The following is a 16,129-nucleotide window of genomic DNA, read 5'->3' as shown; positions in this document are numbered from 1 at the left end:
TGCATGCTCTGGCATTATCCTGGTTCTGCTCGCTGCAGCTCGCCGGGCCTCTGGGGCTTAAAGCACTCTGGACGACCATCAGCACTTGGAGCGCGCTCAGCAGGCTTTTCCTGAGCAAAAACATTTTTTACATCCCATGAAATCTCTCGTTATTCAGACGAAGTTGTGAAGCTTGTTGTGTCTAAATTAGGTAACGCTCGTGTTTTATGGCGAAGTTTTATTTGGGCTTCGAGGTGAACATGCGTGCTGTTGGTCCGCAGATTTTATATATTTTTTTTCTTGGTATAATTGCTTTCAGAAGTATTTATTTTTTAAGATTAAATCTCCTACGTCTGTTTTCCATCATGGCTACAGTAAATGTTATGACCAACTGGTTTTATGTTCATTCTGCCGTGGTTTTTTGAATGCTTTGCTGATGTATGTATTCTCGTGCTCTGTTGTGATGGCCAGGTTATGATTTTCCTCCTGATTTCAGCATATTTTGATGTTATTTTATTCTCCTGGGGCATGTTGTTGCAAGTTTAACAGAAGAAAGATTTGATATTCTTAAAATATATAGTGGATTGTGCAGAGAATAGGTTTAAATATTTCACAAAAAGAAGCTGCTTGGAAATATTGACATGTATTTTCTATTGTATTTTAAATTCCTACTATGTACTTGGATTTGTCTGATGTTTTTACACCTGATAGTCCAGTCCATTTGGTTTTATTGGGGACTTAAATTGAAACATTTGTTACATTTTCAGCTGCTGCAGTTTGCTTTCACTCTGCACTATCAAACGAGCCAAACTAATAAAAAAAATATGTTCCCCTCCTTACCTGTGGGGGCGCTACACCAAGAACTACTGAAGAAACAGAGACACTTCTTCACAAAATGTAAACAAAGATGGAGTAGCATCAGATTTGAACGGTTGTAGGATTCATTTCCACGAGTCATTTCTCCCGCTAACACTAGGCTAGCATGTTTGTTTTGGTAGTATTTACCCAGAATGCCATGCAGAACAGTCCACTTCCTTCTTTTGAAGCAGTCTCCAATCCGCTTGGTATTTATTCAAACTGCGCCAGAGTTCACTTCAACCGAACCGAGATCGGAGTTCGATTTGTGCGACTGACTCCGCCTATTTTTAGTTCCTTTTTAGAGATTAAATGACGGATTTAATTTCTGCTCATATTTTCTTGGTGCTGGAAGTAACACAAAACAAGTAAATGCTGCAAATACAACAGCATAAAGCTGTGGTAGATATTAAATGATGATGGCCTGGTGATTGTTGAGTATTTGGCAGAATAATGAGCGATAAACGAATTTATGATGGTCTGATGGGACTCGTGTCTGTGGAGCGTCTGACTTTCCTCTGCAGCACTTTGTCAGCAGATTCAATGATGAACATCCTGTAATGATGAAACTGTGTGTTTGTTCGTGTGTGTGTGACTGTTTACCTCGCTTTCTCATTTCCTCTCCACACTAAATCAAGTCAACTATATGAGTGCAGCTGTGCATAGTTTCACAAATTCCTGATTTAGATTCACACAGCAAATTCTAACACCATCGACACGTTTTGTAAAAGTATCCAAGCCACAATTTGTCACATCACATGCTCAAAATTTAATGTATTTTGTTGGGGTTTTATAGAGGAAGAAAAAGACAGAAATGTCTGTCTCAGAAGCTATTCTGAAAAATCTACTTTGTAGGATATTTTCTGACAGTTTTTTTCAAACTCTCTCCACCTTCAGGTTGGATGAAAAGCATCAATTTTCAAGAAATTGAAATCTGCTGTTATATTATTTCTAATCTTGCAATTCAATGAAATAGAAAACAACTGATGGAAATTATCTGTTTTCTCTTAAGAAAGCAGCAGCCCCAATCCCTGGTTATGTTTTAGATCTTTAATGATTTACAGATTTCATTAAAAAAATAGTTTATTATTGAGGAGGTAATACAATAAGTTTTTTTTTTTTATTTTGTGGATGGCCAGTAGTTTAAATTTGCCAGTTTTGTTCCTTGTAATGCAAAAAATGTGGACACCACTGCTTTATACTGAGATTTATATCTTGCTAAAACCAAAATATTTTCTCTTTAAATTGAGAAAGTTGCTAAAACAGAAATGTCCTTTAGGATGTTCAAGTATCCTAGGAAAATCGTAATCTGTCAGAGAATTATATTTATTTATGAAACTTATCTTGTTAAGAAAAGAAACTTTCTCATTCCAAGAACCTGCTAGGAAACATTTAATGTGCATTTTCTGTTATGCTTTAAATTCCTACCATTTACTTGGATTTCTTCAGTTTTCTAAGGTTTCTTTAAAGTTTCTTGTTATAGAGGAACATATTTCCTGAATTATTTTCCTAGCTTACATATTTAATTTTTAAATGCTTACAGATTGAGAAGAAGATATGAATTTTAAAAACCTTCACAAAAAGAAGGTTTTTAACAATTACTGACAGATTTTGACATATGTCAAAGAAAAAAATACTCCCAGTACAAAACTTGTCATCCTGAATTTAATGAAAAGAGAAGCAAAAACAGAAAAAGAAAAACAGAACAAATTTTATTTATTGCTGTTTTTAGAAAACAGAATGTCTTTAGTTGACAGAAAAATAAGTTCTCTATGTGTCATTATCTTTATCTCAGTGTTTCATATTGGTTTGATTAACTACTTGATTAAACTCATAAACCCAATAAATAAAATAATCTGTGAGCTCAAAGCCAGCAAATGCAAAAAGGTTTTCAATACAGAATCACTGGAATGAATAACATTGTCTGCAATTAGGATGCATATCTGGAGCAGCACAGAAACTAGTGCAGATTTTTCAACATCTGTTTGTGTGCGCGTTGTTCTGCAGTCCAGGAGGCTCTGGTGCGTTTGGTGAACGGATCGGGTTCCCATGAGGGTCGCGTGGAGGTGCTTCACGAGCGCCGATGGGGGACGGTGTGTGACGACGTCTGGGACAAAAAGGACGGAGACGTCGTCTGTAGGATGCTGGGATACAGAGGAGCATCGGAGGTCCATAAGACCGGCCGTTTTGGACAGGGTACGTAAAGCAAACAATACCGGTGCTTTTTTTGATGCTTTTTGAACTTTTAATGTGATTAATCTGTACTTGAAATATATCAAAATTTTTACTCTGGTACAAAATGGCAAATTAGGATCAGTCTTTGGGCTATACAAACATATTCATTACATTTTTTCCCCCAAGTTGTTCTAAGATAATGAGATTTTAGTCTGTTCTGCCTATTTTGAGCTCCCTTCAGAATGAGCTGTTTTAGGGCCGCTGTCACTTTAAATCCAAGCTGCTGCTGGAACTCCAGTTGAGTTGCTAGGTGATGGGCTGGGCTGGCTGGGGTTGCTAGGTAACGGTAGCTAACTCAGTAATCTGGAGCTCTTTGAAACAGTTCACTTTCCAGGCACCAAAAAACATGAACTTAATGCCAAAAACCAGCTGGGTGTTTTTTTAAATGTTTTAACTGTTTATAGAAGCATAATTAAAGTATAAAAATGTTCTAAATGTGATATTTTTAAAGCGAACTTCGAGGAATTTATTCTAAGTCTTATCTATTTAATAGTTCAGATGTGTTAGAAGTTGATATTTTGATTACTGGGCATCAGGAGATGTAGATTATACACATTTTATTATTAAAAGAACAACCTTCAGTGTATTCTGAGTCTAAAGTCAGAATTCTGAGAATAAAATCAAAATAATTTATTTTCCGTGTCCCTAATCTTCTTCCGTATGTTAGTCTACCTCATAAAATACCAATAAAATATAATTGTTTATGACAAAATGTTGGGAATCACATCATATGGAGAAATCTTTTAAAAGACATGTCCCTGATTTTTACGAACTCTTCTGTTTTTGCCGTTGAGTTGTATTACTTAACCAGCACCCTGAATGCATCAGGCTTTAATATTAAAGTTTTAATGGAAAGAATATGTGAGTCAGATGTCATCACCGTGGTCTCAGTGGTGACATCTATTGTCTTTCTGTCATTCAGCGTTTAGCCTTACATCATCCAGGGTGTCTGTTCAGAGAGTTCTGACCTGAAAAAGCCAGAAAGAAAACATTTTCTTCTTCCAAGGGACTCCCTTCGCATGAAAACAACTGGATCCAATTTAACACAGGCAGAAGATCACATTTTCTCTGGGATTTTTCTGATGAGTCAGCTGTTGGTCGACACAGAAACAACTTACTAACAAAGGCGAACGACTTGTTTTGGTGTTGGGTCATCAAACCAATTACCTAAACTCTTTGAGTAGCCGACAGGTGATTGGCTAATTTACCATTTATGTTAACAAGCAATTTAATAGATGTACTTATGAAATGGAGTGATGTGAAGATGAACGGATTTGTTCAAAATCTCAGAAACATACAAATTATTATACATGTCTGTCACCAGAGCAGCCAGAATTTGTGTGCTAAAGAAATTTTTATTTGTGTTTATGGAAAATCCCCAGTTCTAATATGGTTTGATTGATGGACTTTCTGTTGACAACAACGTTCTTTTAGCATCATTACACAAATCTCCCAAATCACCCCCTGGCGTTCCCCTAAAAATCCCTCGCAGCACTTCTTTTCTGGAAGAACTGACACAAACCTGGTGTGAACAAAAAGTTACATCAGCATGCAAGAAAAAAAATAAAAACGCACTATAAATGTTTATTTCTAAATCCTCGGAGGTCGCATTAATAGAACAGCTGGGCTGTCACTCGCAACCTGCAGAAGCACCATATTCACTTTCCAGAAAAACTTACGTCATTTCCATCCCAAGGAAACTCAACACATGGCGCCTTCAAGTTATCAAATCTGTACTGATTTAGTCTTTTTTCTCACACACAAAACTCACAAAGCTCACAGGTTTATGGTGTTTGAAACCTCCAAACTCTGACCAGGAGAAAACAAGGTAGCCAAAATACTTGCTTGACAGCTGGAACCGTGTGTTTTAATACTGGGTAGATGATAATCTGTATGGAGGACCAAAAGTGACATAATTAAAAATAAAAGCAGAAATCTGTATTTTTTGTTTTTCCTTTTCCTCACACATGCGTTTTCATTAAGAAAAGTATGTTTTGTTTTGTCGTTTCTTTATACAAGCGTTTGCTCTGTTGTCATCGCCACTTCAAAAAGACAAAACAAAACGTATACATTTCTTGACAAAAATGCATATGTAAGGAAAAGCAAAAAGAAAATATTTCCTTTTCTTGACAAAAACACATTTAACACAATAATTTGACATTTGTCAAATGTAGGTATAAAAATGGTTGAATTTGGCACTTTAGCGTTAGCAGAACTAATGTTTATGATTGGTGTATTACAGTTAACACAAGTAATTTTTTAGCTGGCGGAGCCCCCCATTTATTATACTTTAATTTCTTGATTTTTGCTTGAATTTTCAGACAATCTCTGAATGTGATCCACTGTTTCCGCTCTTTCTACCCAGGTACTGGTGTGATCTGGATGGACGACGTTGCTTGCATTGGGACTGAAGAAACCATCCACCAGTGTAAGTTTTCTGGCTGGGCCAAAACGAACTGCGGCCATGTTGAGGACGCCGGCGTAACCTGTGCAATGTGAACATGCAGAATCATCGCTGTCGTGTCGAGTTTTCTCCATGCCAGGCCTTTTTTTGTACCACTTTTCACAAGGAGTGCCTTCTTATCAGTATCGTTGCTCACTTACCTCCAGAAAGTGCCACCTACCCAGATAAAAACTTATTTTTTCATGTACTTTTATGGGTTTATGAGGAGTACAAAAACTGAAGGACAGCGTTATTTTTCATGACCTGCGCTTATAGAGCACGGATTGCATGACTGTTTGCTTCCTTCTGCTCACCGTATAAGAAGAAGAGAAACTGAGTCTCAGTTCTGGACATTTTGACTGAAGAGGGACTTTCACAAACCGTTTAACCGCCTAAAAACGAGGATGAAATCTCTTGAGGAAAGACAGACTGTCGATGATTTAACTTTCCTTTACCAGCAGCTGCTCTTTGCAGCAAAATATTCAAAGGGCTTTTACAGAGTGTGACGGATTTACATACTTTCTAACCTTTCAACCTTTATAACACTTAGAGTTTGAAGGTCAAAAGACGCCTCAAAGCATGCAGAGAAAAAAAAGATAATCTTCCTTCTTTCAGTTTAGTTTTTATTGAGGTCATTTAAAATAATAGTTTTCAAAAAGGCTGGCATTTATCTTATCTTTTAAAGTGGTCTTGACTTAATTGCTTTTCAGGCTTTTTGAAGGTATTTTAAATATTTTTATGAAAACCAGATGCTTTTTTAACTCATTTGTGGTCATAATGTGGTCATAATTATGACCACAAACACAGCTGTGTGTTATTTAAAAAAAGAAACAAGAATGTGTGGGGGATAAAAGAATAATATTAAAGCCTTTCGTCAACTGTCTTAAGCTGATCAGAAGTTTCTGCAAGTATTTTTGGTCTAGTTCAAATATCTCAGAACACTTAAAATAAGACAAAACTAACTTACAACTTTTCACCAAAATATGAGCTTTTTAAGTCCATAATTTCTTAATATTGATGAAAAAGCTTTTTTTCCTCTGGTAGATTATTTCATATATGACAAGACATTTTCCCCATGTTACACATTGAATAATTTGCCAATGGAACTTGTGATTTTTACAGAAATATTTCGGAAATATTGACTTAAATCAAGCTTGTCTATCTTGTTGAACAGGTACTTGTAAGTTAGTTTTGTCTTATTTTAAATGTATTAAGATATTTACACTAGAAATTAGACAGAAGTACTTGGTAAGATTTTGTGTTTTTGCAGTGCATGTGTGGAATCCAGGTGAAAGGGATAAATACCTTTTTAAAATTGGTGTAACAAATAGCAGCTAATATCCAAAGACCTTCACAAAGTCTGTGAAATTGTTAGCCATGACCACTTTAAAAACAATCCAAGTAAACCTGGAAGGAAAATGTGGAAACTTGCACTGTTTTTGCTGTTTGTTTGTTTCAGTCTCTTAGGATCTAATCTCCAGTTTACTGGGATTTATTTAGTGGAACCTCATTTAGTTAATATCTCCATATGCTGTGTATACAGAATACATTTTTGCTAGTATGCAGTGCCTTGCAAAAATATCCCACTGTATTTACAATTTACGTGACTTCTGAAGGCAAGTGGTGGCACAGTACTTTATTTTTAGGGGTATCGGAGTTGCAGGGGGTGAATTAAAATGTACACTGCTGTTTACAGATTTTTATTAATAAAAGAAATTTAGAAACTATTTCTTCTTTTTCTTCTATTCTAAGACCTTAAATCCAGAATTGTGGGTTTCATATTCTGTCCAGTACATAAATGTCTTACAAATCATCATTTAACGCTAAATTTCAGCTGCATTTTTAAACTCTTAAGGGTTAACGGTTACTCCGGTTAACAGATGATAATAAGAAGGACCAGATGAGTATAAACAGATGGATGGACGCCTGCCTGGCCTGATTTATAATGGTTGGTCTGTGAATCTGCCAAACGTTGGCTTGCTTCAGCATCACTTCTCACTCCAGACAAACCACAGTAATCTGCTTCAGCAGTTTGTATTTCTCTCAGTTGGATATTATCTTCATGGCTGCTCGAAAATCCGAAACACCGACCACCTCCCACATGGTTCTTGAGCTGATTGGAATGAAACTTATGCAGGAATTTGAACCTGATTCTTGATCGCCTTGAAATTTGGCAAATTCGAAAACCTCACATTGCTCCATAGGTATATTATACCTCCATTTTTTCTTTAAAAGTTTGTGTGCAAGACATGAAATATTGGATTTTAATTTTACTTTTTGTTCTGGTTGCAGTCAGGAACAGCAGCTCTGCTTGTCAGAGTCTGTGTTTTAAATAGAGATCCTGCACCAGGAGGCAAATTGTAGCAAACTGATGAAATAAAGTGTTTGTTTTGCAAACATCACTTTTAGAAATGACCTATTTTGTTTTGTTCTTCCATTTGGCTCTCACCTGCTTCTAAAAACAGCCGAAGTGCTTAAAAAAAACCTAGCAATCCAAGTGGCTCCAGATATTCCACATTTGTTCTTGTTTATGCCGCAAAATCAAAATAACACTAAATAGATGTAACAGATGACATCATACCTGTCAATCAATATGTATTTTTAACAGTTTTGTGTTTTAAGCAAATGTTATTAGTTTGTGTTATATATTCATACTTATTGAATTACTTACTTTACATTTACAATCAACATTTTTATATGAGTACCAAATTGAAATAATTTGATCACCTTTTTCTAAGAAAAAGCCTAGAGCTTTAACAAATGAACCGATATACAGTGGACCTCGGCCTATTTGCGTTTAGTATTCGTGGATTCTTCTTTTCGTTGAGCATACAAAATATATTCAAAATAAAATGCAGCTTGGGAGGCTGAAAAACCCACGTATAAGGCTACTCAACACGCTATTGGGTGGCGTTGGCAAAGCAGCCAATCAGAGAGTGCCTTTCATTTTCTTTGTCGCTGATTGGCTGAACCGATAAGCGAAGAAGCGAGGAAGACCATAGACGTTAGCTTTAGCTTCAGTGCTATTTAAATACGAAATCTAACATTTGTTTGCACATTTCTGAACATTTTTGTTCCAAAGCAGCTGACTAAAGGACAAAATGGATTATATACTTTATAATATGGAGCAATAATATCAGCTAGACAGCAGATTGCTTTAGTTTGTTCTCAGATGTTAGCCAGAAGGAGGCGAGGAGGAACGTGTCTCCTCAGCAGCGGAAGCAATAAAACTGGATCTGAAATGCAGCAGCTGACATGACAGAATTTCTAAACTGTTTCTAATCCTTGAAAGAAAGAAAAAACACTAAACTGTCTTCTTGCATCATTAAAAGTATTTGAGATGTAAACATAAATTTAAAAGAAGAGATCATCAAGTTAGCAATGTTGCCTATAAAGCTTCTAGCAGTTCTGTTTAGATTTGCACATTTTCATCAATATTACATCTTTCATCGATGCTAATCTAATTAGCCATTTATCTTGCACATGTGATAGAAATAAATCTTTTATGAAGCCAGCAGCACAAATAGTGTTCATTTGTGCTTTAATAAACATTTCAATCATTACTTTCTAATGAGACAAATGGGAACTGATATTCATTTATTTACCACAGTAACACAAAGTAAGGATGTAAAGTGAAAAGGGATGGATTTCAACACTGATTGGAACAATTACCTTGCAACTGATTTTTTTTTTAAAGATCAGTTGCAGATTTTGTGATGATAATGTCAAAAACAAAATAATTTTATTCAGCTCAGAGCTGAAAACGAGATCATATTGGTGAATTTGAAAATTCAGTGCTTTGCAAAAGCAGCGACACAACTTAAGTTCACATTTAAGATATGTTACTAATGTAAAAAAAATTTGTGGTGACTTTATAGAACAACACTAAGTACTGAAAATATGTCTTGGGTTTTATGAAACCGGTTTTGAATAATCCTGTTATCGTGGTTGGAAGACTAAAATTAATTTATAGTTATTTTGATTGTTTTTGTGTGTTTGGAGTAAAAACAACAATTTCACAGCATTCTCTGATAAAAGTCTGCTTTATCAATACAATCTGAGCAAAATTTAAAGATAAAGTAAAATTTCAACACTTAAATGTGTAATTTTAGTATGTTTGTAAATAGTATCTGAGTAAAATGTGTTTTCTTTAAGGTTTGTAGAAAAGTTAATTAAAAGTAATAAAAATGTCTCGTGTCACATCATCTTGTGCTGGAACATGAACAATGAGATTTGCTCAAACAAGTATTTCTGTTATCTTCTCTAACAATTTTAAAACAGGCTCTTAAAGCTGTCAGAACTGGAAGAAGAGCTGGACGTTTATGTGTTTCAGGGTTGAAGCCGTTTGTTGGATCATGAGCTGAAACATGTGGAAGTGTTCGTTGACCAAAAATCACATGCATGAACGTTTCCACATGTCAAGCAGATCCAGAAAGAAACGGCTGAAAAATCAACAGATTGTTATGTGCATAGAGTGTTTAGTAGGCTTGACCTTTGGCGAGATGGTTTCAGTTGTCCTATGTGAAGTTTTCTTTATTTTAAACATCAAAGTGTTACAGTTTGAGCATGAAAGCATTTGTGCTGCACGTGCAACAAAGCTGCAGTCAGGCCTAAAGAACTATCTTACCCATCTCTGTAAGAGGAAGAAACTTTATATTACCATAAAACAAACAGTTACTTGACTGGACCTGAAGGGAAAAGGACCCAAAATTCAAAGAAACATTTGAAAATCTCATTAATAAGATTGGAAAACTGTGAGTCTACTTCAGATTTTATTCATCGTGTCTTTTTTAAATATATAAATGGAAATAATAAGATGGTGTAATCACCTGACTAAGCATCCAAAAATGATGAAGATGGGTTAAACTTGAACATGTTTTCACAAGAAAGGGACTTCAGCTGTATGTGTCAGAGAACAACATACAATAAAAAGTATATTTAAGACACGAATCCTGTATAATTAATGTATTTCTACTTCCTAACAATAAAGTTATGGATAAAAGTGTTTCCAGATGTCACCTTTGTTTAATGTAAAATGATCACCATTTCTCTGGTGTCTGAACATAAAATGTCTTATGATACTTTCCGCAGCATGTGGCTTCAGAGCTAACAAACATGATCTCATTTCGCTTCGAGGGGAAAAGGAACTGGGAGAAAAAGTCCCAGTCTTTCCCTTCCATGTCCATTTGTCATCAGGCCACATTCCTGCTCCTCTTCCTCATAGTAACACGGTTCTACTTTCACACAATGAGCAGATTGAGCTGCAGTTTTCTGCAGTGTGGAGAGACATTAAACAAAAACAGAGTTGTGTGAGTTGAGACCAGAACCCACTTTGCTACTACCAATGATGCTGGATGTAAAGCAGGTACATAAGGGCGAAGGAGCAAGTTTTTTTATTTCCAAAATTCTGATTTGAACACTTTTAAAGAACAGTGCAAATAGTTAAAACAAGTAATTTTATCAGAATTTTATCTAAATACTACTTGGAAGTGGAAGAAAGAGCAAGCTAACAATGGATGCAACCAGATTTTTGAAGAAGCATTTAATCAAAAATCAGTGACTGATGACAAAAAACTGCAGTAAAATTTGATGCATTTCCATTGCCCATATAATTGCACAGTCTGACATTTCTAAAATTAATTTGCTTGATGGAAACAAGACAATTTAAAAAGAACAACTTTTTTTTTTTTTTTTTGCCGTGTTAATGATGAACCAAATAAATCGATTTCTTTCACAAAACTGCAATGGAAAAACTTTTTTTAAGCCACACGAGTCACATGATCAACAACCGGATGTTACTCCTGGCGCACACCACGAAGAAGAAGAGGACAGGAAGTATTTGGAGGATCATGACGCAGTATGTTTTCTAATGACTTTAAGTTTAATTTGCTTTAAACGTATGAAGAATATTTGAGAAAAAGAAATCTAGCCTCTTGTGTCTCAATAATTTTGGATAAAATAATAGGTTAGAAATCTGTCAGGGTTTTATTTGCCTGTGGGCCCTGAAATAGCGGTCACTGCTTCATCTATTGAGATGTCAGTAAGCTGGTTAAAATATTTGAGTCTTTTCAAACTGTCAGATACACCTGTCAAACATCTAAGTCCAAAGCAAAGTAAAAAAAATCATGACTGCCCTCTGCTGGAGTAAGCTTGAATTACAATTATTTTCCTGTTGTTTATTTAATCCTTTTTCTTCAGTAAGTATGTTTACAATAAGCAACTGACATTCACTATGCTTCTAAAATAAATAAAATTTAAAAACACTGACAAACAAACTGCTCCTGGGAAGCGTTTCAGAAATGTTGATTATTTTGTCCCTCCTCGGCGACCATACAGACAACAGCCGTTGGTTTGAATGTGCAGCGCGGTTGGGTTGGACACCGGTTGTTTTGCTTTTGCCAGGAGAAAGAAACTGAGGTAACTTTAAATTTACTGAAACAAAACCTAAGTTTTAAATCTCAAAATAAAGGATTGGTTAGTTATACTGCTTTTGCATTAACTTCAATAATATATTTAAGCGATAAACTGATGAAACGCCGAGAACTATCAGCATTTTAAGGCTGTTTTTCCTTCGCTTAGTCTAAACGTTTACTTAATTATGCTATATTGTTATATGAAAAAGTAGTTTCTAGTGTTTGTTGCGCTTGTAACTTTTAATAAAGGTATATTTTCACGTTGTTCAAGAATAATTTTAACAGTTCGTGAAAGTATTTTACGCTTTTTCCTTGAATGTGCCAACCTCCATTCAAATTTCGGCATTTTTTTTTTTGTTTCGTACGCTAAAATTTGTAAACACAGCTATTTAGACTATCCGTACACCATAAAATACTTTATACTTTTATTCGGCTGTGATTTTACACATGTAATATTTCTTTTCCTGTCTCATTGTACTAATTTGAGATTTTAAATCAGAAATGCAGCCTTCCTGAGACGTTTAAAAACTACAAAACTATAAGATTACATATCTGGATAAATAAAAGGAAAGTTACGTCTGCGTGTGAAAAAGTCTTTCTTTCTGGACTTTTTAATGCGCATTTTGTCGTCTAGAAAACAAAAATCACAGCTTCTAAAGAAAGCTGTATTTTTGCTTTGATTTATTCTACGTTTAGATCCTTTTTGGAATATGATTTTAAAATGATCAGTGAAGATAAATCAGTAAAACAGCTGTTGTTGGAAATTTACGAACAGCATATAAAGAAATCACATATTAATCTTAGAAATAATCCATATTTAATGAATTATTTCAGTCCAGATTCAATAACACTCTAATATGGCTGTACAGATTTAAAAATTAAGTTAATCTGAGTTCATCCGGGACTGTGAATTGGCCGCCTATCACACTGCTTAATCGGGTCAGAATGCCAAAAATAAGAATTATGTTTGTTTCTAATATTTTTAATGTGTTTTCTTGAGCAGAATGGCTTCTCTAAATGAGGACAGAGCATTTAAAACACCGATTCGAGGCCGGGTGACGAGCTCTGGGAGCAGCGGAAATGGGACTCCGATCACCATCCCTGCTTCACCTTTCATGAAGAAGCTGGGCTGTGGGACTGGAGTCAGTGTTTACCTCATGGATAGGTTAGAAAAGATCCTGGAAACTGACTTACATCTTACATTACAAAACAAGTAAAAACTTCCTACAAGTCAGCCACTGTCAACAAAAAGACTAGCTGAAAAAAATCAACATTTTCCCATATAATGTTTATTTTTTTGCATACAATTAATTTCTTGCAAAGCCATCTAATATTACAAAAACTTGAGAAATCATCAATTAGTTGTTTATTGCCTTAAATGCTTAGAAGATATCTGAAAATTACAGTTTTAACAGTTTATTCATATTTTTGGTTGAGATTGTGTTACAATGACAAAAAAAACCCAGTAAAAGTGTTTTTTATTTTTTTATTTTAAATCCAGAGTGGGGAAGTTAAACTCCTCTCCCTGGGCTGTGAAGAAGATCAACAGCAAATGTGCGTCCAAACAGGTTGAGGTTTACCAGATGCGTCTGAATGAGGAAGCTGAGCTCCTGAAGGGAATCAACCATCCAAACATTGTTGGTAAGACTAAGAACAAATACATACAAGCTAATGTAATGTGGAATAAAGCAAAATCTGCAAAAATGAATGAATAAATATCAATAAAACACACCTAGGAGGTACTTCAGGTTGTGTTTATTGTGTAAGAAGGCCTTTGAGGTGAAACATTGGAGGTTTCGTTTTTGTTTCCGTTCTCTGTCTCAGTGTAAAATCATTCCTAGAGGAAGTTCTTTTTGTGTCATTCTCAAGGTTTCCGCGCCTTCGCCACGGCAAAAGACGGCTCAAAATGTCTGGCTATGGAGTACGGAGGCGAGCAGTCCCTCAACGACCTCATCGAGAAGCGGAGGGAGGACGGACTGACAGCGTTTCCTGCTGCCTGCATAGAGAAGGTGGCTCTGCATGTGGCACGAGGCCTGAAGGTAAACGAGTCAGAAACAGTCGACAAAACTGTTAAATTTCATTCATAATTGTCTTAAAATGTCTTAAATTTGAGTAAACCCAGTGAATGCCACCAATAACGTATCTATATATAGTAAATGAAATGATTTAACAACGTCTCTGCAGTACCTTCACAATGAGAAGAAGCTTCTGCATGGCGACATGAAGTCATGTAACATTGTTATCAAAGGGGATTTTGAAACGATCAAAATCTGCGACGTTGGTGTTTCTCTGCACCTCGATGAGAACATGAGAGGTAAACCTCGTCTTCAGTTAAAAGATTTCTTTAGTTTGTTTTTTTTACTTAAGTAAAACCTGTATTTGTCCATACCAGACATCCATTGTAGCCAATTTTCTTAGTTTTTCTTTAGAGACATCGGTGTATTTAAAATGAAGTATTTAAGAGCTTTGTTTGTCTTCAGTGTCCGACCCAGAAGCGGAGTACGTCGGCACAGAGCCGTGGAACCCGAAGGAAGTTCTGGAGGAGGGAGGAGAAATCACGGATAAGGCTGACATCTTCGCCTTCGGTCTGACTCTGTGGGAGATGATGACTCTGTCCATGCCGCACCTGCAGATGCTGGACAACGACGAGGAAAACGAGGGTAAGATGATTTGTCTACCTGAGGATATGTTGCTTTTTTTATACTAATTATCATCAAACTGGCTCAAGCTCATCACTTAATCAATATGGGGGAAAAGTGCTAAAAATTTCTAACAAAACAGATATTTGTAGGATTTTTCAGTTATATCTGTGCACACAGATTAAAGTCCTGCACCAAGTGGAGGAGTTTAAGTATCTGGTGATCTTGTTCACGAATGAGGGAAGAAGGGAGATCGACAGGCGGATTGGTGCAGCGTCTGCAGTGGAACAGGTGCTGTACCCCGTCTCTAAGGAAGAGCTCTCCCTTAGAGACGGGGTGAGGAGCTCAGTCATCCGGGAGGGACTCAGAGTAGAGCCGCTGCTCCTCCACGTCGAGAGGAGCCAGTTGAGGCTCGGCATCTGGTCAGGATGCCTCCTGGACGCCTCCCTGGTGAGGAGTTCATGTCCCACCGTGAGGAGGCCTCAGGAAAGACCCAGAACACGCTGGAGAGACGATGTCTCTCGGCTGGCCTGGGAACGCCTTGGGGTTCCCCTGGAAGAAGTGGCTGGGAAAAGGGAAGTCTGGGCCTCCCTTCTGAAGCTGCTGACGCCGCGATCCGACCTCAGATAAGCAGAAGATGATGTATGGATGTCTCACTTGGTGATGGAGTTACCAAAATAAATGAACTTTTCAATAATATTCTAGTTTACTGAGTGGATCTCTGTATATCTGCCTCAGATTTTTGCTTCTGGGTAAGAAAACAAAGACCTAAGTTGGATGGATATGAATCTTATTAAATATTTTGTGTATTCCAGATGATTCGATGGAGATGAGCTTTGATGAGGACGCCTACTATGAGCGTTTGGGGACGCGGCCGCCGCTGGACGCTGCATCGCTGGGCGGCTCGTACCGCAGGATGGTGGAGCTCTTCTGTCTTTGCACTGAGGAAAACCCCAAGAAGAGACCTTCAGCAGCGCAGATCGTCCAGGTCTTGGAGGAAAATGCTGCCCTGGACCGAGCACCATGTGAAGTCATCGTTATTGACTGATGGTGACCATCCTCCTTCCAACCCCAATGTAATATTTTGATCTTTATATGTATGTTTTCCAGCTGATTTCTATATTGTCGCCTTGTACTTCAATCTTTAACTTACATTAAACTTTGTAAAAATGCTCCTTTCTCTTTTTCAGTTTCCCGATTGTCAGTTAATGGTTTGAGTAAAATTAGTTTTAATGGATTAGAAATGGCCGTTTAGACCGCCATTAAATGCTGTAGTTTGGCCTCCATCCAGCAGAGGGCGACGCTGCTCTTTAAATTGAGCCGTTGATACAGAAACGAAGATGGCGGCGGGTTATAATGTAGAACGAGGTAGAGAAACGTCTAAACGAGTCCGGAGTGGGATGTGAGATACATTTTATGTGATTCTGTCTTGAACACTCGACAAACTCCTTAAGTTTCATCTTAATAGCGCCAATAGCAGAGCTGCACCAATGTATTCAGACAGATATGCTTATGAATTAATTGAGCAATAAGATCACTTTAGCAGTCTCAATAACTTGAATCCC

The 16,129-nt window shown here is 36.7% G+C and overlaps 2 protein-coding genes across 3 annotated transcripts in view; both read left to right on the top strand.

The window, feature by feature from the left end:
* Positions 1-7,239, top strand: part of scara5 (scavenger receptor class A, member 5 (putative)) — a 76,065-nt gene extending 68,826 nt beyond the window's left edge. For both annotated transcript variants that reach the window (XM_015006840.2, XM_015006841.2), the window contains exons 11-12: positions 2,842-3,030; positions 5,435-7,239. In XM_015006840.2, the coding sequence (XP_014862326.2) occupies positions 2,842-3,030; positions 5,435-5,568 (323 nt within the window). In that variant the 3' untranslated portion in view covers positions 5,569-7,239. The remainder of the gene's footprint in view (positions 1-2,841; positions 3,031-5,434) is intronic.
* A 4,590-nt stretch (positions 7,240-11,829) lies between these two features.
* pbk (PDZ binding kinase) lies at positions 11,830-15,736 on the top strand. Its single transcript, XM_015006846.2, has 7 exons — positions 11,830-11,929; positions 12,929-13,090; positions 13,427-13,566; positions 13,795-13,964; positions 14,110-14,239; positions 14,406-14,585; positions 15,380-15,736. The coding sequence occupies exons 1-7, from the start codon at positions 11,868-11,870 to the stop codon at positions 15,610-15,612; spliced, it is 1,077 nt and encodes a 358-aa protein (XP_014862332.2). The 5' UTR covers positions 11,830-11,867; the 3' UTR covers positions 15,613-15,736.
* The last annotated feature ends 393 nt before the right edge of the window (positions 15,737-16,129 follow it).

The sequence above is a fragment of the Poecilia mexicana genome, unplaced genomic scaffold (genome assembly GCF_051168715.1).
Source record: "Poecilia mexicana isolate PSO_F unplaced genomic scaffold, ASM5116871v1 scaffold_21, whole genome shotgun sequence".
NCBI lineage: Eukaryota > Metazoa > Chordata > Actinopteri > Cyprinodontiformes > Poeciliidae > Poecilia > Poecilia mexicana.
The sequence above is the reverse complement of the archived record's forward strand: the minus strand, read 5'-3'. Positions and strand labels throughout refer to the sequence as shown.

What these genes read in the sequence shown, in the direction of transcription:
- pbk (XM_015006846.2), top strand. Translation starts at nt 11,868, where the DNA reads ATGTGCAGCGCGGTTGGGTTGGACACCGGTTGTTTTGCTTTTGCCAGG. An exon ending in AGTGTTTACCTCATGGATAG is followed by an intron (nt 13,091 to 13,426) that starts GTTAGAAAAGAT and finishes TTTTAAATCCAG; the next exon opens with AGTGGGGAAGTTAAACTCCT. An exon ending in CAACGACGAGGAAAACGAGG is followed by an intron (nt 14,586 to 15,379) that starts GTAAGATGATTT and finishes TGTGTATTCCAG; the next exon opens with ATGATTCGATGGAGATGAGC.